Genomic DNA, 23,142 nt, shown 5'->3' with positions numbered 1-23,142 from the left:
CTTCATCTTAATTGTCAATGCCAGACTTCTAATGTATGTTATTAGATGTTAATTATTGACTAGCTAAACTTGATCATGAATTTTTTTTTTTAAGGATCGTGTGCATGAAAACCATTACATTCTTTACGTGTTTGTAATATTGTAGGTGTTAGATTTCCAAGTTTTTATCTTGAAGAAGGTGCGACGGCAAACGAGAAAGGAGAGTCAAGACAAAAGTGGGTCCAAAAGTGGGTCTCACAAATTATTTTTTTTTTCTTTTCTTTTTGAAAATAACTGCTCAGCCTCATAATGCCTATTGTCAGCGAAGAATTCGCATGTGAATATTTTTTGAAGATCAAGAAGACAATTGGCATTGATCCCTCGCTAATTTTGGACAACTGTAAAGAAGGAAGTCAGAATTCACATTTCTTCACTGTAAAATATTTTGTCATTTTGTAAAATATTTGCCTATAAATAGGCCGTTTGTATCCTTAGTTCAGTAGAGTTGAAAAAAGAGAGTAGAAAATAGAGTAAGAATTAGAGAGTCAGCCAGCCTGTATAATATTTTGCAGTTTATGTCTTCCAGTCCTGTAAAAAACTTGTTCAATATAATAATATCCCTCAATTTGTTGTACCTTGTTTTATGTTCTATACCATATTTTGCAGTTATTTTCTATAGTATTTTAGCAATATATGCAATTAACAAGCTTCCATGATTTTCTTACCCTCCCATTATTCAGTCAGCATGTTCGTCTTGTAGCCATAGTCCTTATTATCCTTCACCATTTCTACTTTCCCGTAGCTTCCTACTTCATGTTTTAAGTTTGGTTTTTTGTATTTTAGTTGTCTTTTGTCTACTACTATACACTTCATTCCTTTCTTCTTTTGTATTTTTCTTAGTTTTCGTCACTTTCTCTTAGTCCTTCGTCCATTTCCCCTATATTAACTCTGTCAATTAGTGCAGAAACTTTTTTACACAAAGAAAATGGGTTTAGGCATGAAAAGCCTAGTAAAGCCCATCAATAAAATGAGGCCCATGGGTTTGTATGAGCATTTGATTATTACAAAATCTTATTCATAGGAAAATGGGTTTAGGAATTAGGATCATAAAAAGGCCATTAATCATTGCCAATTGCCATGCATTTAATGTGTTTGTTGGAGCTAAATGGACTGGACTCTTAAGATAAGCTTGGGCACATATAAATCATTAAGTCAAAACGAGCCGTTTAACTAAAACGACAACCTCGTATCTCTGTCTTTCACTGGTCCCTGTCCAGAGAGTGAAGTTAAAGTTGGACAAAGAGTTAAAGAACAAAGACCGACTGTTCCTCAGAGCTTTGAAGTCTTTGACGCTAAGCAAAGGTCCTCTCAATCTGGTTAGTCCTCAGCTCCAACTCAACTCACGTGTTCAATTCTTTGTTTCTGTTCTTCATCTTAATTGAAAATTATTAACTAACTAAACTTGAAAGCCATTACATTCTTTACGTGCTTATAATATTGTAGGTGTTAGATTCCCAAGTATCTTTGGTGTTTGATTGGGAAACTTGTTCCTGGTTATGGATTATGAGTCGGTAGATGCTGTTGCACTCAAATCGGATGGAACTAATTATCTACTGTGGTCATATATGATGCGTAATTTCGAGATTGAAGGAGAACTGTGGGACTATGTAAGTGGGTCAGCGACTCGTCCTGACCCCAAAGATAAAAATTACATAAATTTGATTAAGAATTGGGAATCTATGAATGCAACGGCTCTGTATTTTATCAACTTTTATGTTGATTGTTCCCTTAGGAAACGTTTGGATCATATTAAGTCTGCTAAGGATGCATGGGACTACTTGGCAGGGTTGTATGCCCACGGTGATGAGTCGAATTTGGCTAAAACGTATCGGTTGGAGAGGGAAATTGAGGCAGTGAAACGAAGTGGTTTTCCCCTTACTGGATTATATTGTTTTTTGCAATGTTATTGGCAGCAATTAGATGAGATGGAGCCAAAGGAATTGAGTGATTTAGAGAGTTACAAGAAATACCGTGAAGAGTCTCGGCTGGTTGAGCTTCTCATGGCTTTACCAGATACATTTGATGAGGATATTAGAAAGTCTATGCTGGAACGTTCCCCTCTACCAACTGTTCCTGAAGCTGTGCGAGAGTTGCTATTTGTGGAGCCTGGACTAACATATGATAAATTTTCATCTCTATCATTAGATGACAAAGATTTTCCTGCCAAGAAGATGAACAATGATCAGACAAAGAGAAGCAATGGAAGTCAAAAGGATTCTCCCCAATTTGGTGGATGTCAGCCATCTATCCAGGATCCTATCCAGCAGTCAGACAAAGACTATCAGCCATCTTCCTCTTCGTCTAGGCTTGCATCATCCTTGACGCCAGATAACAATCAACCTGCTCTCTCCACTGACCAGTTTCGATCCATGATTAACATTATGAATCAAGTAAAATCTGATTTATTTGGTCGATCTCCACTAGAGAGTGGCATGTATCTGCCTCCTGCAAGAAAACGTTTGTTAGTCCAGGATCCTATCCAGAAGTCAGACAAAGACTATCGGCCATCTTTCTATTTGTTGAGGCTTGCATCATCTTTGACGCCAGATAACAATCAACCTGCTCTGTCTACTGACCAGTGTGATCTTCATAAATCCATACTTAAGTCTCAACTGGAATCTGAGCTTTCTGGTCAATCTCCACTAGAATGTGGCATATATGTGCCTCCGTTCAGAAGAGGTTTGTGTATTTTCCGGTCACTATAAGCATTTCATTTTCATCTTGGATTTTGTATTTGGTGCATTTATGACTTGCTCAAATTCTTGTCCATCTTACCTATTTCTTTTGACTTATCACTTTATATGATGTTGATGGTGCTTATTAATCCTTAAAAGTTGGTAAAATTTATATCTATCGACATCAAGTTCTTTTATTCCGTTTAATGATCTGTTGATTGTATCTGCAAATATATTAATCTTCTAGTAGCTAATGAACGTAAAAGCATTGATTTGGTGTTTTCCATTTGTCCAATTGAAGTATCATATTGGATCTTTATAGCATGAAATTGATAGCAATTAACAAATTGATTGCTGACGTTGTGTTCTTGAGCATCAGAATGTCATTCTGCTCAATTTTTACTTGAATTTGCACTCTTTGCTCTTTGTTTTGTTATTTCCTCTCAAGATGGAAACTGCTTCTAGTTGTCACTTATAGAACATGTTTATAATCTTTTCTCGGTGCTGATTTTTTTTTTTTTAATTCATATATCTGGCAACAAGGTTAGTGGATGAGACCGTTTCATACACTTCCTTTTAGCCAAAATTCTCCTTAATCAAGTTCTTATACTATATATAATATTTGTTATATGTTACTTATCAATATATATTTGTTATATGTCAAGTACACTGCAACTAAGATGAGCTCTAACTTCAGTAAACCAAAACAAAAGCTAACAGAAACCTAAAATTGTAAGAGTGCCTCTCTTGTGTTATATACACAAAGAAGGAATTGCCTAATCCCATATGCTTGTCAGGAGTTCTCCTGGGAAGGTAATGACAGCAGAAAGTGCTGCTGGGCTGGTTCTTGAGTTTTTTTTTTTGATAAGTAGGGTAAGAAATTTTATTAGAAAAAATGAACCAAATACACTGGAAGTGTACTAGAGTGGCACAAATCAAGAGCCTAGATTACAATGATCAATAAGATTGGAGAGAGAAAAACGAGAATAAAAAGGCAAAACTACACTCCAATCAAGGAGAGTATGGAAAAAGAAAGATTTAATGTAAAAAATAGACCGTTCACAATTCTCAAATTATCTAGCATTCCGCTCCCACCATAAGCACCAAAACAAACAATGCGGCACAAATCTCCACAAATCTATATTTCGATGCCTACCAAACTTGCCCTACCAAGAAGCCAACAACTCACTAAGTTTATATGGCATAACCCAATGATTACCAAACGAACAAAAAACCATGGATCACAACTCATAAGCTATAGGACAATGAAGGAGAAGGTGATTCATCGATCCCCTCAACTTTTACTTTGGTAACATGTATTGATGATTTGATAATGTACCAGTTTGATGTTCAATTTCTCTGCAAAATATGAAAAATAAAAGATAAAGAACAAGAGTTATTGAATATGAAAATCTCGATATTCAATATAAATTTGTCTATATATAGGACATGAATATATATATATATATATATAACTTACCAAGAGAGTAATGAGGGATAGCGTTGACCTAGGAGCCTTAATTATGTCTTGAATCAAGTTTAATTGATATGCCTTGATTCAGGTCATAATTCTGGCCTACACATATGAACATCATAAAAACGCTAACATCCCCCCCCCCCCCTCAAATTGAAGGCGGTGCGGAAGGAACCAGATTGAGTTTGGAAATTAGATCACGGAGATGACTGGGTGAATGAGATTTAGTAATAGGATTACAAAAGGAGGCTATTATGCTGACGACGATAACAAATAAAGTGGCAATTTATCTCAAAGTCTTTGGTGAGCTTGTGACAAAATTGTCTTGAGTAATGCCGGTAGAACTCCAGTTGTCGCAGTAGATGGAAGATTGATGGACTGTGGGGCACCCATATCAACCAAGAACCATTGAAGCCATAGAATTTCAGAAATAGTGACAACGAGGGCTGAGTACTCAGCCCTTGTGCTGGAGCGGGCAACGACAAATTTTTCGTGTTTGAATCATTTTATGAAATTTCAAATAAATGTGAATGACCTTTTAGGATTCTGCAAAAGTAAGAGTTTTGTGAATTGGATATGACCTTTTAAAAGTAAGGCTTTCCCTTCCTAGTGGCGAGAAAGAATAAAAGACTCTAATAGAGCATAATGACTAGAGAGAGCTTGTAACTAAAATAATCGTTGTTATCAGTTCTCCTAATCTCATGTTGTTGGAGGACATTGATGCCTATTATAATGAGTTGTTTTAACGAATATTATTTACCATATTTAATGGTCACATCTAACTCAGATTTTCAATGTTGCTATGTTGGAGTCTTTTGTTATTATTTATATGAATTTCTAAAAACACTGTTTGTGGCAGAGAAAAATTGTTTGAGCATGGTTTCAAGTACAGTGAAAATTTTGAGTTACAATGTGTGGTTCGGAGATTTGGAGATACATAAGAGGATGGAGGCTCTTGGTGAACTTATTCAATTGCATTCTCCTGATATCATTTGTTTCCAGGTGTGCCATTTTCGTTTCATCTTATAGGTCGTTTCCAATTAACTATTCATCATATTTATGACCAGAATATATGCCGTACAGGAGGTTACACTTGATATATATGACATTTTTAAGGTATCAAGCTGGTGGAACACATATAATTGCTCAGTTTCACATCAAATGGCCAGTACAAGAAGATATTTCTGCATGCAGGTGAGATATTATGCATCCTTTGCAATTTTAGGTTGGCCAACATAGTTGCAATGCAAGCTTGTAGAAACCATGGGAGGTTACTTAGTGGAGGGATACTGCAGTCTGTTGGATAAATCAGGTTCTTTTGTTCGGTTCTCTTTCTCTTTTAGTTAGGTCTTTCTAGAATTTTTTCCATGAAAGTACATTGGGGTAGGGGGCATTTTGGTGTTAACAGTATTATATGTCTTCTTGCTGTGCATAATGCTCACAGAAAAATATAGAAAATTAATACAGCCGCTACGGCGCTACCCAATCCTTGAGAAATCTACCCATCTTCTCAAATGATTAATTTCACATATTTTGGTTATATTTGACCTTTTAAGGTGGTAAAGCCCATAATGTGATTGTTTTTGTGAATTTCTTTTATACTATAAATTTTATCTTGCTTCTATAGTGCACTCTCTTTCGGGCTACTTGCCTCAGGATGTGTTATTTGAGATATGATTTTTCTGCATGTCATATAATTTGTTACTTCAATGTTCATATTTAAGGTAGTGTTGGAGCCTAACTTGATTTGTCAATTGCAGTTGAGCAAACTTCCAGTAAAATCCTTCAGCTGCAAACCGTTCAGCAATTCTACAATGCTGAGAGAACTGTGCATGGCAGAGATTGAAGTAAGGGGGAAATTGTTGACTGTAGCCACAAGCCATCTTGAGAGCCCCTGCCCTGCCCCTCCTAAATGGGATCAAATGCACAGTGAGGAACGTATAGCTCAGGCAAAGGAGGCTGTTAACCTTCTTAAGAAATTTCCAAATGTGGTCTTTTGTGGTGACATGAATTGGGATGAAAAATCGGATGGAAAGTTTCCTTTATCTGATGGATGGATTGATGCCTGGGCAGATTTAAGGCCCGGTGAAAATGGATGGACATATGATACTGTGTCCAATCCAATGTTGTCTTATAACCGGCCTTTGCAAAAGCGGCTAGATAGATTTATTTGCAATCTGTGTGATTTCAAATTAAGTGCAGTCAACATGATAGGAATGGAGGCTATACCAGGAGTGTCATATATGAAGGAGAAGAAGGTAAGAAAATGGGTCCGAAAGTTGATGCTTCCTGTATTGCCTAGTGATCATTATGGCTTGCTCTTAGGGGTTAATATCCAGTAAATTATTGGCTTGGCATGATAACACTTTTAAAAGCTAGGTGTTTGAGTGTTTCCATTGCCCCTCCTAAAAAGAAAGAAAGAGATGCTAGGTGTGTCGTTACTACTGTGTCCACCATCCTGCAAACTCTTGTATTATATTGATGTGTACAGCTTCTGTAATACTGTGATGCTCCTTAATTGTTGTGTGAAGTTTCTGTATTACTTCAAAAAAAGTTTGGTTTGTATTGTAAGGCTTATGATGTTTAGAAGTTTACGCTGGTGTACTGTCATATTGTTATGGGAAATGATTGTTACAGCGTGTTGACAACACCACTGCCACACCACTACTAGTCTAATGCTACGTCATGTAACTGTAGTCGTATTTCTTTTCCTCTTTGTATTATAAATGGTGTCGAATGCATGTGTTTTTTTCTATGAATTGTTTTTGTCAACCATATAAAATTAATTTGGATCGACCGAGAATTAATCTCGATTGATTTAGGATCACGGATTTCGAAGAATTGGGCTCATATGTCACTTGTTTTAGTCCTAATGTGCGCCACACTTGCTAGACTGTATGAGGACACATTAGAGAAGACCAAAACAATAGAGAAAAAACACTTTTATGGTGATAAAAAAATGGATTAAAATTTTGCTATGAGCCAAGATCGAATGGTTCTAATACCATGTTGAAATTAAAAGGAGGTCATTACACATAATAAAATATATATAAACCCATATATAATAAATTAAATATATGTTCAATAGAATGTCATTACAGTTGAGTTGTGAGTTATCCCTTGAACCTCGTATGGTCATACTAATGTTCAATTGAAAAAGAAAAAGAAAAGAAAAACTTGAGTTCAAAGTAAATATTGGACTTCCTATAAAAAAAAAAAAAATTAGTGGACTAGTTTTGCATTTCCGATCTAAAACGACTGATCGTTTACTGCAAACGACAAGTTCAATCAAACCAAAACTAGTACAAGTGTACAGCAAAGAAGCACAGCACAGCACAGCACAGCAGAGTTACAGCCAAAGCGGCAAGCCAATTTTGAATGGCAATCCCAAAGCTTATAATTAGTGCCCCATTCACATTCCCTTCTCTTCTTCTAAATCACAAACCAATAAACCCTAGAAAAACCTCTCCTCTCTTTTCATTTCTAACAATGTCGTCTTCTTCTTCTTCTTCTTCTTCTTGGACCTGCAAAAAGTGCACTTTCATCAACCCCACTTCTCAAAATCAAAAACCCACTTGCGAAATCTGCTTAACTCCTTTTTCTTCATCTTCATCATCATCTCCACCTCCTTCTCCTTCAGCCCCTAAGTGGTCATGCAAGGCCTGCACTTTCTTGAACCCTTACCAGAGCGGAAGCTGTGAGGTCTGTGGCACTAGGGCCTCTGTGTCTTCCTTGTCCAGCTTTGAGGATTTGAAAGAAATTGATGTTGATGATGAGGGTCTGGATTCTGGGGTGGGGTCAGTTTTCTTGCCCTTGCAGCGTTGCAACAAGAGGAAGGCGCGGGACCCAGTTGTGGTTGATGAAGATTCTGCTGAATTTGGTGGGTTTAGAGGGATCAAGGCTTCCAATAATGCCGAGGCTGTGCTGGGTGAGTTTTGATAATCTTTGGTTTGAGAAAATTTGGATTTTGTTTTTGTTTTTGTTTTTGTTTTTGTTTGTGTGGGTGTTTTGGCTTGTGGTTTAATTGGGTTTGCTTTGTTTTGTGCTTTTATGGTACAACTGTGGATTTTTGAACTGGGTGCAGGAGTCCGATATGGCTGTGACTGTGTAGTGTGGCTTTTGGTAATCTAAGGTTTTAAAGTTTGGATTTTTGTTTGTGTGGGTGTTTTGGCTTGTGGTTTAATTGGGTTTGCTTTGTTTTGTGCTTTTATGGTACAACTGTGGATTTTTGAACTGGGTGCAGGAGTCCGATATGGCTGTGACTGTGTAGTGTGGCTTTTGGTAATCTAAGGTTTTAAAGTTTGGATTTTTGTGCATTGGCTTGTGGGTTTTAATGAACTGGTGTTGTTTTATGCTCTAATGGAGTAATGGTGTAAATATGGATTTTTGGCCCTGTTTTGGCTGATCAGGATTGTGTTAAATTAGACTGGAGTCATCATGTGTTGTTAACTTTATATCAAGTAATTTATATTTGCAATTGTTCTTGAAATTTTCGCATTCAAACACAATCTAGGGGTTTTTAGTTGCACATTATGAAAGACTAGTTAAATGTGTGGCAGAGGAAACTGGTAAAGGAACCATACCGAGTTCGTTGAAGATTTTAAGCTATAATGTTTGGTTTCGAGAAGACCTGGAAATGCATAAGAGGATGAAAGCCCTTGGTGACCTTATCCAACTGCATTCCCCAGAACTCATCTGTTTTCAGGCAATCTCTCTCTCTCTCTCTCTCTCTCTCTTCCCTTCTCATTTGGTTAGCTTTATATATAAGTACATCTTGCTTTTGGTCACTTTGCTCTGCAGGAGGTTACTCCTAATATATATGATATTTTCTGCCATTCCAGCTGGTGGAAGGTATATCATTGCTCAGTTTCAACTGAGATGGCAAACTCAAGACCTTACTTTTGCATGCTGGTAATATTTTGATCACCACTTAAGGTGTAAAAGTTCACATTTTTATGTTGATTTATCATACTTTTAGGCATGATAGATGGATCCGATGTTTGGATCACCTCCTGGTAAGTCATTGTTGATTTAGCAAGTTGCATGATTCATTTAATTGATGATTATGTGGTATTAATATGTGACGTGTCAATTAAATGATATGCAGTTAAGCAAGCTGCTTGTGAAATCCTTCGGCTGTAAACCCTTTACCAATTCTATAATGGGGAGAGAACTATCTGTTGCTGAGGTTGAAGTCCAGAGGGGCAAGACTTTTGTTGTTGCTACTAGCCATCTTGAGAGTCCCTGCCCAGCACCCCCGAAATGGGATCAGATGTACAGCAAGGAACGTGTAGAGCAGGCAAAGGAGGCAATCAACATTCTTAAAAAGAATCCAAATGTGATTTATGGTGGTGACATGAATTGGGATGACAAGTTAGATGGTCAGTTTCCTTTTCCTGATGGATGGGTCGATGCATGGCAAGAGTTAAGGCCAGGGGAAAATGGATGGACGTATGATACCAAGTCCAACCAGATGTTGTCTGGTAACCGTACATTACAAAAACGGCTAGATCGATTTATTTGTAATCTGCACAATTTCAAGATCAGTGGAATTGACATGATTGGGATGGATGCAATACCAGGTCTGTCATATAGCAAGGAGAAGAAAGTGAGGAAGGAGGTTAAGAAGCTGGAGCTTCCTGTTCTGCCTAGTGATCATTATGGCTTGCTTTTGACAATCTCTAGCCTGTAATGTGTTTGTGGTTTTTGTAAATGGTGAAGCTTTGTTAACTAATGATGCTTTCTAGGCGGTGCCTCTGTGCATGCTTTTGCATGCAATTTTGTGTAGTCACAGATAAAATTATGTAAATGAGGGGCATCTTGCTTTGCTTTTTGTATGCAAACCTTTTGATAAAATGATATACTTATGCACTGTTAATTACTGGAATGGTAATTGACTATTTTGTCATGTCATCACTAACTTCAAGTCATAGATTTTTCCAGAACCTTCTTGGATGTCCTCTCAAGAATATTTTCTTCTCTAGTAATTTTGAAATGTGGCTGCTTAGCTGATTGTAACAAGTAGTTGTAGTTTAGTTGATTGTAACAATTAGTGCACAAGAATGTATTAGGTAATGTGTCTGTTAACTGTAACTAATTCTGTTCCAGTAGGAACCACTTAGCAAAGCTTGGCTGCTTGTGTAGCTAGTAGTATAAGTACCTGTAATACCAATTGTAAATCAGTTTTTGTTGATGAATAAGGATTTCCCTTCGCCTTTAGTGCTAAATTTCAGAGATAAGTTCTTTGTGCAGAGGTTTGTCCACCTATAAGCCACTCTAATCAACTCTCACATCTTTCTAGACCCCTAATCTAAACACATACCCCTTATCTACCTGCATCATGAAGCCATAGCAATAAGTTAACAAGTTTTGTCATAGGCCAGAGATGATGATGCAAGAACATAGGAAATATCCTTTGTTGTAGTTCTTATGTTCGTTTGCTAGGACAGCAATGGGTTGGCTAATATCAATGATATTTGCAGCAGGCTCTATACCCTGCTTGTATTTATTCAACCGCTGAGATGTAGGAGCCTCTAGGCTAACATAGTCATAGAGGATTCAGCAGAGTGCATCTTCATGCCTGGCCTTTGTGAGAAAGGAAAAATGATGATGCTGAACGGCCAAGACAGTCCATGAGTTCGATGTCTAGAAGCACTGTTACAAGATATCTGTCCTCAAGTTCATAATTTGGAACACCAGATGTTTACGTCCATGTTATTATCATGGGCCCACAAGGCAGTATTAAAGGCAAACACTTGTAGAAATTTCATAAGTTTGTAATGTTATATACTCAGGTGCAATACTTAGTAGACCATGAAATCGAACTATAGCTTAGGTCAAGTGCCTGTAGAAGTAGTGAATATATATTTTCCACACTCCGCGGTAAATTGATGCATGGCGTTGATGGATTATATGTACTCTTGAATGAAAAATTTGAATAGTTGTCACTCATATGGATGACACTCTACTCAGCCCCACTGAGTTAATGGTTTTATAGAGCAGAATAAATTTTAACGTAGTTCTGGGCTCTTTTAAGAGCAAAAGCCAATACTAATCATCAAAATATATATATGCAGGGGCAGCCCAACATAATTTGGGGGCTAAGGCGGAAAATTTATGCGGGACTTTTAATATGTAAATATTAATTAAACAAAATTATTTAATACAATCAAATCAAGGTTAATTTGATACATTAAATATATAATTTGATGAATAATGCCAACTAAACTAATGTTACTTTCATACAGAGAATTGAATATTATAGTTGAACCATAAATAATAATAAAAATATATTACAATTAAAAATGATACTTTATTTTTGATATACAACAATGCATAGTTAAGTAAAGTTGTAATCTAATTTTTTTAATTTTATATTTTTTTTAAGAGAGAGATATATATATATTGTGGGGGGCAAAAAGGTCCTGATGAGAATGTGGGCCTTTTGGGCCGTGTTAAGGAAGGCCGACCTGCTACTGGGTTTAGAATCTGTTGGTACTATGGGTCGGCCCATACGCCGAGGGTCCGAAGATACAGCCGAGGGTGAACTTACCCTCGGATGGACACCGAAGAACTCGGGGTTTCGTAATAAAGATTAGGGGATGACACGGTTAAGGTCAATGGTTAAAAGGGGGAAACCCTAGAATGCCCCAAAAGCACTGGTGTTGAAGAAATGTCAAAGATAAAGGCTGCTACCTCCACATTAAAGACCCTGCACCTACCACCCTGGCCGCATTGATGGGGAAGTGACACCTGAACAGTGGAAGAGAAACTTCTGGTTACTATTCAAAGGCACTGGGAAAAGAAATATCTAGGCTAAAGGGGAGATAAAGCAACACATGTACAAAGTATTCAAAAGAGTAGTATTTAAAGAGGAATCTAAGACAGAAAAAAGGGGGAGCTCACTCTTTGTAACCTAAAGAAAAGAGAAAAAGAGAGAGAGAAATTATATAAAAACAGTTCTCGGCTTACGTCCGAGCAGATAGAGTTATACCATTCTTTGTTGTTTTTAAGTGTTTATAATCTTTGGCTTGCTATTTAATCCTCAAACACTTCTAACCTGGGTTTCAAGCCCACACTCTACAAATTACATCGTTTAAGGCTCGTTGGGCCTGAGCCCGTAACTGTTCTTGGGGCCAGGTGCAATTGTGCACTTACAATTGGCGTCGTCTGTGGAAAATCTAGTCTAGAAGCGACAGGGGTACTATGGCAGGCTTAGGTGCTCACCATGCTGAGTCACAGGGATCACAGCCGGAAGATCATTTTGAACGTCTGGAACATCAAAGAGATCGTGAGGGGAGTGTCCATACAGAGTATCCAGGTGCTGGCCATATTCATGAAGGGGGTAGCACCACCCATGATGAGGGTTCTAAATCCATGCAGAGGGAAATCAATCGTTTGAAGAGGAAGTTACGCCACGCTAAACGTAAGGTTTCCCCGTCCTCGTCTAGTTCTTCCTCAGAGAAGGATAGGGGACTTGCTTACAGTTCAAGGTCATGTTCCCCCACCAGTGCAACATCCTCCGGTGAGGAGGACGACCAGCCAACCCGCAGACGTAAGAAGTTTCGTTCTAGGGGTTTAGGCAACGATACCATGAGTAGGGCGTTGCACCAACTCTCTAAATCTCCGTTTTCACGGAGGATTGAGAAGGGGAGGCTTCCCAGGAGGTTCACCCAGCCCACCTTCACCATTTATAATGGCCGGACTGATCCGGTGGAGCACGTGAGTCACTTCAACCAGAGGATGGCGGTGCACTCTCACAATGAGACTCTGATGTGTAAAGTTTTCCCCTCCAGCTTGGGACCTGTGGCTATGAGATGGTTTAACGGTCTCAAATCTGGGTCCGTAGGCTCGTTTGGGGAGCTGACTAGGGCATTCGCTTCGCGGTTCATTACGTGTAGCAGAGTCCCTCGGCCATTGGATTCGCTGCTATCCATGGCCATGAAGGAAAGGGAGACACTGAAAGCATACTCCGGCCGATACTGGGAGATGTTTAACGAGATAGATGGTGACTTTGATGAGGTGGCGCTTAATACCTTTAAGGTAGGTCTCCCTACAGACCACGACCTAAGAAAGTCTTTGACGAAAAAGCCCGTCCGCAGTGTACGCCGCCTTATGGATCGTATTGATGAGTACAAGAGGGTAGAAGAAGACCAGCAGCAAGGGAAGTGAAAGGAAAAGGTTATCCCGCAGTAGAGAAGGGATTTCAGGTCGGATAGATACCACACCAACAAGCCGAGGAGGGATTACTTCGGGCAATCCGGCTCGGCAGCACCTCAGGCTGTAAATAATGTGTTCCGAGAGCCGGTGCATCAGTTACTAGAGAAAGTTCGTAAAGAGCCTTTCTTCAGATGACCAGGCAAGATGGCAGGGGACCCTACGAGAAGAAACCAAAATCTCTTTTGTCAGTACCATCAGGATGTAGGCCACACTACCGAAAACTGTCAGACCCTATGGAACCATCTAGAGCAGCTCGTTAGTGAGGGAAAGTTGAAGCAGCACTTGTGTCAGCCCACTGGGCAGGCCAGTCAAGTTGGTTCAAACAACCAGAGGAACAATATATCTCGGCCAGCCTTGGGAACAATTAATGTTATCTTCGCTGCCCTTGGCAGGATCGGCTCAGGTCCCACTAGGGTGATGGCGGTTTCCCATCAACAGACCGAGGACTTGGGTCACAGGCCGAAGAGGTTGAAGGGCACTTTGCCCGTCCTAGATTTCTCGGAGGAGGATAAGGTGGGGACCATCCAGCCCCATGACGATGCTCTTGTGGTTACCTTGAGAATTGGGAACTATGACGTGAGGAGGGTGATGATAGATCGTGCGCGGTGCGTATATCATGTACCCTGATCTGTTTAAGGGGTTAAGATTGAAGTTGGAAGACCTTACTCCTTATGACTCGCCACTTATAAGCTTCGAAGGGAGAGCCGTTGTGCCGAAGGGACAGATCCGTTTGCCCGTTCAGTCCGGCTCAGAAACGGTGGAGGTGGACTTCATCGTCGTTGATGCGTACTCTCCATACACGGCCATCCTTGCCGTGCCTTGGCTGCATGCGCTTGGAGCCGTCTCCTCTACCTTACATGTTAAAGTTAAATTCCCCTCGGGGGAATGTGTTGAGGAAATCCTCGGCAGCCAATCGCAGCCGGGCAAAGGCATATCGGCCGCGGTATCGCATCGACGTAAGCCGAATCTTCGCTTTGATCAACAAGGGTTTATAGCAGTTAACGGCTCCCGATTCATCCGGAGTGGTGACAGGAGATGAGACACAAGGCGAGGGATTAGAGAAGTTTCCAAAGTGGCCGATGACCCGAGAGATTCTTCCAAGTCGGTGTACTTTTACCACACCAAGAGAAAATGGAGTTGTTAGAGTTCTTGAAGGATAATGTTGATGTTTTTGCGTGGGATCCTTATGAAGCTCTAGGCCTGGATCCGGGCTTCATTTGTCATCACCTAAATGTCAACCCGGCTATCATTCCGAGAAGGCAGCCACCTCGGCGATCTTCTAGGGAACATTCCGAGGCTGTGAAGGAAGAGGTGCTTAAACTCAAAAGGGCTGGGGCTATCGAAGAAGTTTTCTACCCTGAGTGGTTAGCCCATACAGTTGTCGTTAAAAAGAAAAATGGAACGTGGAGGGTATGTGTGGACTTTACTGATCTGAACAAGGCCTGTCCCAAAGATTCGTTCCCAATGCCACGTATTGATCAACTGGTGGATGCCACTTTCGGTCATCCTCGGATGAGTTTCTTAGACGCCTTCTAGGGTTATCACCAGATTCCCTTGGCACTGGAGGATCAGGAGAAGACTGCATTCATTACGCCGACGGGGAATTACCATTATAAGGTCATGCCGTTCGGTCTGAAGAATGCTGGGGCTACTTATCAAAGGATGATGACCAGAATGTTCGAACAAAGAGATGGGGAAAACCATTGAGGTATACGTTGACGACATGGTGGTGAAAAGCAAAACAATCCCCTCACATGTGAAAGATTTGGCCGACACTTTTCAGATACTGAGAAGGTACAAGTTGCGCCTCAACGCCTCAAAATGTTCTTTCGGCGTGGGGTCTGGGAAGTTCTTGGGATACATGATTACACATAGAGGCATAGAGGTAAACTCGGTGCAGGTCAAGGCTATTCAGGACTTGCAGCCTCCTCGGAACCCAAAAGAAATTCAAAAGTTGACGGGAATGATTGCTGCTTTGAACAGGTTCATATCTCGGTCAGCTGACCGGTGTCGTCCTTTCTTCCAACTGCTGAATAAGTGGAAAGGGTTTCAATGGACCGAGGACTGCGAGTTAGCCTTTCAATAGCTTAAGCAATATCTATCTCGGCCACCCATTCTTTCTCGTCCAGAGGCACATGAGATTTTGTTTGCTTATCTGGCAGTGGCCGTCCACGCGGTCAGCCTTGTCCTGATAAGAGATGATAGCGGGGTGCAAAGACCAGTATATTATGTTAGTAAGTCTTTGGGTGATGCCGAGGTACGTTATCAACCCTTAGAGAAAGCGCTCCTGGCCGTGGTTCATGCCACGCGAAAGCTTCCCCATTATTTTCAGTCCCACACAGTGGTTGTTCTGACCCAATTGCCCCTCAAGGCAGTTCTGCGTAGCGCCGACTACTCAGGAAGGATAGCAAAGTGGGGGACCATCCTGGGGGCTTTTGATGTAAAGTATAAGCCTCGCACCTCGGTGAAGGGACAGGTCCTCGCTGACTTGGTGGCGGAATTTGCCGAGCCATTACTGGAAGAAACTCTAAAAGAAAGCACATATGGATGAAAAATCAGTTGGTGTGATTACAACTGCCGTGCCTCCGATTTGGAAAATGTATGTGGATGGGGCGGCTAATCAGAGAGGATCTGGTGTTGGACTTGTTCTTATGTCCCCAGAGGGAATTGTCTTCGAAAAATCTTTGAGATTGGCGTTCTCGGCTACTAACAATGAGGCCGAATACGAAGCGGTCTTGGTAGGCATGAAAATGGTGCATAGGATGGGTGGAAGGGAAATCCACATCTTCTCGGATTCTCAATCGGTGGTCGGACAGTCACGGGGACCATGGAGGCTAGAGATCCAAGGATGCAGGAATATTTGGCCCGTGTTAAGCGTCAAGAAACTCAATTTAGCTCCTTCGCCTTAACTCATATCTCTCGGAGCGGAAACACCCATGCGTACTCCTTAGCCACGCTGGCAACGTCCTCGGCTCAAGGTTTACCTAGGGTTATCCTCGTTGAGGATTTGCTAGAGCCCTCTCTTGTCATTACCAACGCGCCTCATATCCATCTAATAAGGCCTGGACCTAGTTGGATCGACCCGGTCGTATCTTTTCTTAGGGATGATGTCCTTCCCGAGGACAAATCCGAAGCGTATAAGATACGCCGAAAGGCGCCACGTTTCTGGCCGTCCGAGGATCAAAAATCGTACAAACGATCCTTTTCGTGACCATACTTGATGTGTGTACACCCAGATTTAACGAAGAGTATTATAGAAGAATTGCATGAAGGGATTTGTGGCAGCCACACCGGGGGAAGGTCCTTGGCCCACAGAGCTCGACTCGGGGTTATTGGTGGCCCAATATGCAAAGGGAGGCCCAAGACTATGCCAGGAAATGTGATCAGTGTCAGAGGTTTGCTCCTAATATTCATCAACCTGGAGGGGTTCTTAACCCTCTCTCCAGCCCTTGGCCTTTCGCACAATGGGGCTTGGACATTGTAGGGCCATTTCCGAGAGCTGCTGGCAATAAAAGATGGCTTCTTGTGGGAACAGACTATTTCACTAAATGGGTTGAGGCCGAGCCCTTAGCAAATATAAGAGATATTGACTCCAAGAAGTTTGTCTGGAAAAACATCGTTACCAGATTCGGTATACCACACACGCTCATCTCGGACAATGGTGTTCAGTTCGACAGTAAGGCTTTTAGGAAGTATTGTGGTGACATGGGTATTATAAATAGGTATTCCACCCCAGCTTATCCTCGAGGAAACGGACAGGCCGAGGCCGTTAACAAAGTCATTGTCAGTGGGCTAAAGAAAAGGTTGGATGATGCGAAAGGTAGATGGGTAGAAGAGCTCCCTCATGTTCTGTGGACGTATCGGACCACACCGCGTAGGTCCACTGGAGAAACTCCATTCTCTATGACTTATGGAGCCGAGGCGGTAATACCTCTGGAATCTGGTTTTCCCACCTTAAAGACCAGCTCCTTTAGTCCTGAGAATAGCAATGGACTCCTGGAAAAGGGCCTAGATTTGCTTGAGGAACGGCGCGAGGCAGCGATGGTCCAGATGGCTTATTATCAACAGAAGCTAAAACGAGGATATGATGCCCATGTGAAGCTAAGACCACTTGCACCTGGTGATCTTGTATTAAGGAAAGTTGTAGGCACTTCTAAGAACCCAGCTTGGGGTAAGCTGGGACCTAACTGGGAAGGCCCCTATCGCATTGTTTCAGTAGTAGGCATAGGGTCATATAGGCTAGCTGATCTAGACGAACGAATAGTACCACGTCCATGGAATGTAAATAATCTTAGAAGGTATTATTATTAATGAAATGAGCTTTTGTCAGTTTGTATTTCAAAGTTATGAGTAGCTCTGACGCTCGCAGTTATCATATTTTAAGAATCAAATAGAAACTTGGTTAAGTGCAGTCCTCGGACCACAAACCTTGTGGAAATTGATGTCTTGTCATTTGTTAAACAGAACCTTAGTTATGCCGGGTATTCGGACCTCCTACTTTGGGAAAATTAACATTTGAAGTTACAATTTTAAGAATCAAACAGAAACTTGGTTAAGTGCAGTCCTCGGACCACAAACCTTGTGGAAATTGATGTCTTGTCATTTGTTAAACAGAACCTTAGTTATGCCGGGTCTTCGGACCTCCTACTTTGGGAAAATTAACATTTGAAGTTACAATTTTAAGAATCAAACAGAAACTTGGTTAAGTGCAGTCCTCAGACCACAAACCTTGTGGAAATTGATGTCTTTTCATTTGTTAAACAGAACTTTAGTTATGCCGGGTCTTCGGACCTCCTACTTTGGGAAAATTAACATTTGAAGTTACAATTTTAAGAATCAAACAGAAACTTGGTTAAGTGCAGTCCTCGGACCACAAACCTTGTGGAAATTGATATCTTGTCATTTGTTAAACAGAACCTTAGTTATGCCGGGTCTTCAGACCTCCTACTTTGGGAAAATTAACATTTGGAGTTACAATTTTAAGAATCAAACAGAAATTTGGTTAAGTGTAGTCCTCGGACCACAAACCTTGTGGAAATTGATGTCTTGTCATTTGTTAAACAGAACCTTAGTTATGCCGGGTCTTCGGACCTCCTACTTTGGAAAAATTAACATTTGGAGTTACAATTTTAAGAATCAAACAGAAATTTGGTTAAGTGTAGTCCTCGGACCACAAACCTTGTGGAAATTGATGTTTTGTCATTTGTTAAACAGAACCTTAGTTATGCCGGGTCTTCGGACCTCCTACTTTGGGAAAATTAACATTTGAAGTTATCACTTTTAAGAATCAAACGGAGAATTGGTTAAGTCTTATCTTCTGACCACAACTTTTATCAAAGTCATTCCCTTATTATGTCTGGATGTTAATGCGTTACTGTTTATTAACTCGGATCTTACATCTTGTTAGAAACAGAGCTATGCATTACAAGGGTTTAATCGTTATATGAGGCCCTCTCTTCTTCTTAATCGAGGCATTGTTCAAATATATTAACCATGTCACCTTTTATTGAATCTTTAATAATATACGCATGATTATGTGGAAGTTATGATTGTGCAATCCTTGGAGTTAGATTTGTGTACTCTGAGAAACTTTTGCTGTGACTTAATGGGAAGCTTTTATAATAAGTACAAAAAGAATAAAGTAAAAATAGATATAACCCAAGTGAAAAGCAAACGAAATTGTTCTTCATTAATCTGTTAAATGTACATTACATATATAATTCAAAAATGGAAAAAGAGAAGTCCTAAAGATAAGTCCTAAGCCTTTAGAGGGGGTCCCGCCGAGAGGTACCGGTGCCCCTGCCTTTCTCAACTCCACCAAAAGGAGTCAAAACTTGCTTTCCTTTATTTGCCGTCTTCGTTGGAGGGACGTTGGGTTCCACTATCCGGCTCAAGTCCTTCTCTCGCATCCCCTTCTCCTTCCTTCTCTTTGTTGGAACCGCAGGGTTCTCGTAGGATCGTGAACTTGCCGTGGGACCACCGGAGGTAGAGCAGAAGAGTTGTCTCGAGGGTAGGAGTAGCAAGCAGGAGCCTCTTCAATCTCCCGTATTTCTAGGGGAAGTCAAACGTTCTCGGACTTCCTCGCATCCGAAGATTGGGGAACTCCCGCTACGTTTAAAGCTTCCCCCATACTTTTTGACAGCATTCGCGGCATAAAGCCGCGAACTCCTCCGTCACCGCTCCTCTGTGGTTGCTACCCCTTCATCGAAACTTGCCTGTTTGGCAGCGTGGAGAGAGAGTTGGAAGGAACTGGCCTCTTTCTTCACCAACTCCAGTTCCTTCTTTAGATCCGAGCACTCCCTTTGAGTTTGGGAGAGTTCTTCATCTCTTTCACGAAGGAGCTTGCGCTGTCCTTCTATCTGGGTCTTCATAGTCTTCAAGTTTGACTCGACCCCATTTTTCTCTCTCCTCAGATCAGCCACCTCTGAGGTCAGTTTCTCATTCTCAGCAAGGGCTGTGCCCAAAAACTTCTTAGCCTCCATCCTGATTTCGAGCTCAGTTCTGGCTATTTTCCGAGTGTCTTCAATAAACTTCTCAGCTACAAAGACCTCCTGAATAGCCTGTAACAAAGTGTGATGGAGTTAGAAACAATAAAAAAAAAAAAAAAACAAACTTACTTATAAATATTGTTAAAAGAGAAACACTTACCAGCGCTAAGTCTCTTTTTAGGGAGAGGAATAGTTGTGGCTGACCCATTTTTTCTAAGGTCTCCATGTCCTTGGGCAGCAGGAGAGGGCGTTCTAAGACCTCGGCCAGGTGGTGGGCATGGCCTTGTTGGACCGCCCTTATACTGGACTGGCAGGAGATGGGTGCGCCGTCCAGTCTTAGATCGGGGGACCAGGTGGTCAGTGCTCGGCGCACTTCAGCCTCGTCCCCGAATTCCCCGACTTCAACCGAGCGGGCCCTACCCTTGCCCTTGTCCACCTTCTGCTGCTGGGCCGGTGGAAGTTGTTGCCGTGGTTTCTTGGGGTCTTTATTAATCGTCCCCTCGTTATCCCCCTTCCTCTTCTTCTTTGGATCCTCGGCCGGAAGTTTTGGCTCAGCTGGAGGAGGGGGAGGTGGTAAGGATGGGGGAACTTGAGACGTCCCCCTCTTTTTCTCTACAACCTTAGCAGCCCTATTGGTGAGGAGACCCTCCATTCTTCCCATGTCTTCTTCAAATTCGTCCTCGGGAAGGGCAACCACAAACCCTGCAATTCCAGAGGCCTCGGTAGCTTCTTCCTCCTCGTCGAAGAGTACCACAAACTGGTTCCCGCGAGGTCTCTCGGTGTCTTCGAGATGGAATTGATCTATCTCGTCGTCAAGTGTGTGTGAAGAGGACACCTGCTCTTCTGGAACGACAGTTGCTTGTGAGTGCACAGCAAGGGGAACTGCTGCTATTGGCCGATTGTACAAAATGGTGTTAGGAGCGTCCGGGAGGTCGCGGTCGTCCAGAAAGTGGGGCCGAGCTACGTTTATCTTCCTTCGTCTTCGGTCGCCCGCAATTATGGCGTTCTCTATCTCCTGAAAGTCTTTGGAAAGGGGGGTGTACCCTAGAATAAGGTGAGCAGCCCGGAGTTGTAGGTCTTCACTAACGAACACCTCGGAGCGAAGTACCCGGTTTAGATCTGCGATGTTACAGTGACTCAGACGAGGACGCACGTGCTGCTTATCTGCAAAAAAGACGTCAAAACAAACAAACCTGGTCAGATTCACACAGATATTTAACAAATTTAAGTAAGTACGAATACGCATTTCTGTGTGTTAGGAGAAGTTGTGTTGTGGGGAGATTAATCCTACGGCGTCGCACCTGGATCCCCCCACTCAACTGGGCAGTGGAAGCCGTCATGCCAGTTCCCAGACACGATCAAGTAGTCGTCCTTCATGCCTTTGTTTGATTTGGGCAGACAGGAGATTAGTCTAACGGTGCTGGACCGAGATTTAATATAATAACCTACCTTAGAAAGTTTATGGGACTCATATAAGAACACGACATCGTGCCATGTGAGGTTTAAACCCATCTGCTCGTTTAGAGCATCTACACTACCTAGAACTCTAAAAACGTTTGGGAGGCATTGATCGGGACACAACCGGTGGTTGCGAAGGTACTCCCTAGTTACAGGTTTCATTGGAAGGGTCATCCCACCCTCTATAAAGGCTATCACAGGAATGATAACCTCTCCCTCTTTCCTAGAACTGGCCACGACTGTTGCCGGGCAGTATTTTAGTCCTACATCGCTGGGAATACGGTATTTGGCCCTAAAGCCTTCCATCCCAGCGGCGGTATCAACTAGGCACTTAAACTTACCCATTGGAAAAGAACGAAAGGTTAAACTCTAAAGGGGAGAGTGTTTACGAAGACAGCCGAGGACTGTATCCGAGGAGAAAGGGTTAATAATAGAGAGAGTAAGAACTTACAAAGTTGAAGGTACGGATTTCCACGGTTTTCTGCTGGTAAAGAATGATTGTTGGTGTTTTGATGGGATTGATCCCTGATGAATTAAATGAAGGCGCAGGTTCCCGAAGCGTCACGACGTGCGAAAAGGCGGCCTCGAAATTATATTTGTCCCGCCTAAAATTTCGTGGAGTAACGAGGGCCGTTGGATGCCCATCTCACCGTTGAACGTGAGGGACAAAGTGTAACTGGCAGTATTAAATACGCGCGTTGTTCAAAATAAAACTGCCAAATGGCATCTTCTGGGACGCGAAACGATTTCCACACGTGCCATTACTCACAAAGTGAGTGGAGTAGGTTCTCGTCGGATCAAAACCCTATTTTTCTCCTCGGACGTTGAAAATTAGAGTTTTGAGGGGCTATTGTGGGGGGCAAAAAGTTCCTGATGAGAATGTGGGCCTTTTGGGCCGTGTTAAGGAAGGCCGACCTGCTACTGGGTTTAGAATCTGTTGGTACTATGGGTCGGCCCATACGCCGAGGGTCCGAGGATACAGCCGAGGGTGAACTTACCCTCGGATGGACACCGAAGAACTCGGAGTTTCGTAATAAAGATTAGGGGATGACACGGTTAAGGCCAATGGTTAAAAGGGGGAAACCCTAGAATGCCCCGGAAGCACTGGTGTTGAAGAAATGTCAAAGATAAAGGCTGCTACCTCCACATTAAAGACCCTGCACCTACCACCCTGGTCGCATTGATGGGGAAGTGACACCTGAACAGTGGAAGAGAAACTTCTGGTTACTATTCAAAGGCACTGGGAAAAGAAATATCTAGGCTAAAGGGGAGGTAAAGCAACACGTGTACAAAGTATTCAAAAGAGTAGTATTTAAAGAGGAATCTAAGACAGAAAAAAGGGGGAGCTCACTCTTTGTAACCTAAAGAAAAGAGAAAAAGAGAGAGAGAAATTATATAAGAACAGTTCTCGGCTTACGTCCGAGCAGATAGACTTATACCATTCTTTGTTGTTTTTAAGTGTTTATAATCTTTGGCTTGCTATTTAATCCTCAAACACTTCTAACCTGGGTTTCAAGCCCACACTCTACAAATTACATCGTTTAAGGCTCGTTGGGCCTGAGCCCGTAACTGTTCTTGGGGCCAGGTGCAATTGTGCACTTACATATATATATATATATATATATATATATATATATATATATATATATATATATATATATTATTTGGTGTGTGGTTTTGTAGGATATAAGTTTACAAAAAAGTCTCAAATTATTATGGGAGATTAATCTATAATTGATGATTTAACACATTTGCAAAAAAAAAAATTGAAACATTTTAAGGTTTCAAT

The 23,142-nt window shown here is 41.6% G+C and overlaps 2 protein-coding genes across 4 annotated transcripts; both read left to right on the top strand.

Annotated features, from left to right (window-relative positions):
* The first annotated feature begins 1,220 nt into the window (after positions 1-1,220).
* Positions 1,221-6,856, top strand: LOC142633427 (uncharacterized). 2 transcript variants are annotated; one of them, XM_075807669.1, is made up of 5 exons: positions 1,221-1,355; positions 1,483-2,718; positions 5,048-5,190; positions 5,305-5,382; positions 5,949-6,856. In XM_075807669.1, the coding sequence occupies exons 2-5, from the start codon at positions 1,536-1,538 to the stop codon at positions 6,528-6,530; spliced, it is 1,986 nt and encodes a 661-aa protein (XP_075663784.1). In that variant the 5' UTR covers positions 1,221-1,355; positions 1,483-1,535; the 3' UTR covers positions 6,531-6,856. The 2 variants fall into 2 exon arrangements, with proteins under 2 accessions (XP_075663784.1, XP_075663783.1); XM_075807668.1 differs by having other exon boundaries at positions 5,272-5,382.
* Positions 6,857-7,527: 671 nt separating this feature from the next.
* LOC142633831 (uncharacterized) lies at positions 7,528-10,101 on the top strand. Of its 2 annotated transcripts, XM_075808078.1 has the most exons (4): positions 7,528-8,116; positions 8,748-8,893; positions 8,989-9,099; positions 9,296-10,101. In XM_075808078.1, exons 1-4 carry the CDS (start codon positions 7,567-7,569, stop codon positions 9,878-9,880), a joined length of 1,392 nt encoding a protein of 463 aa, XP_075664193.1. In that variant the 5' UTR covers positions 7,528-7,566; the 3' UTR covers positions 9,881-10,101. The 2 variants fall into 2 exon arrangements, with proteins under 2 accessions (XP_075664193.1, XP_075664194.1); XM_075808079.1 differs by lacking the exon at positions 8,989-9,099.
* The last annotated feature ends 13,041 nt before the right edge of the window (positions 10,102-23,142 follow it).

This window comes from Castanea sativa, chromosome 5 (genome assembly GCF_040712315.1).
Source record: "Castanea sativa cultivar Marrone di Chiusa Pesio chromosome 5, ASM4071231v1".
NCBI classification, from domain to species: domain Eukaryota; kingdom Viridiplantae; phylum Streptophyta; class Magnoliopsida; order Fagales; family Fagaceae; genus Castanea; species Castanea sativa.
This window is presented reverse-complemented; position numbering and strand designations above follow the sequence as displayed.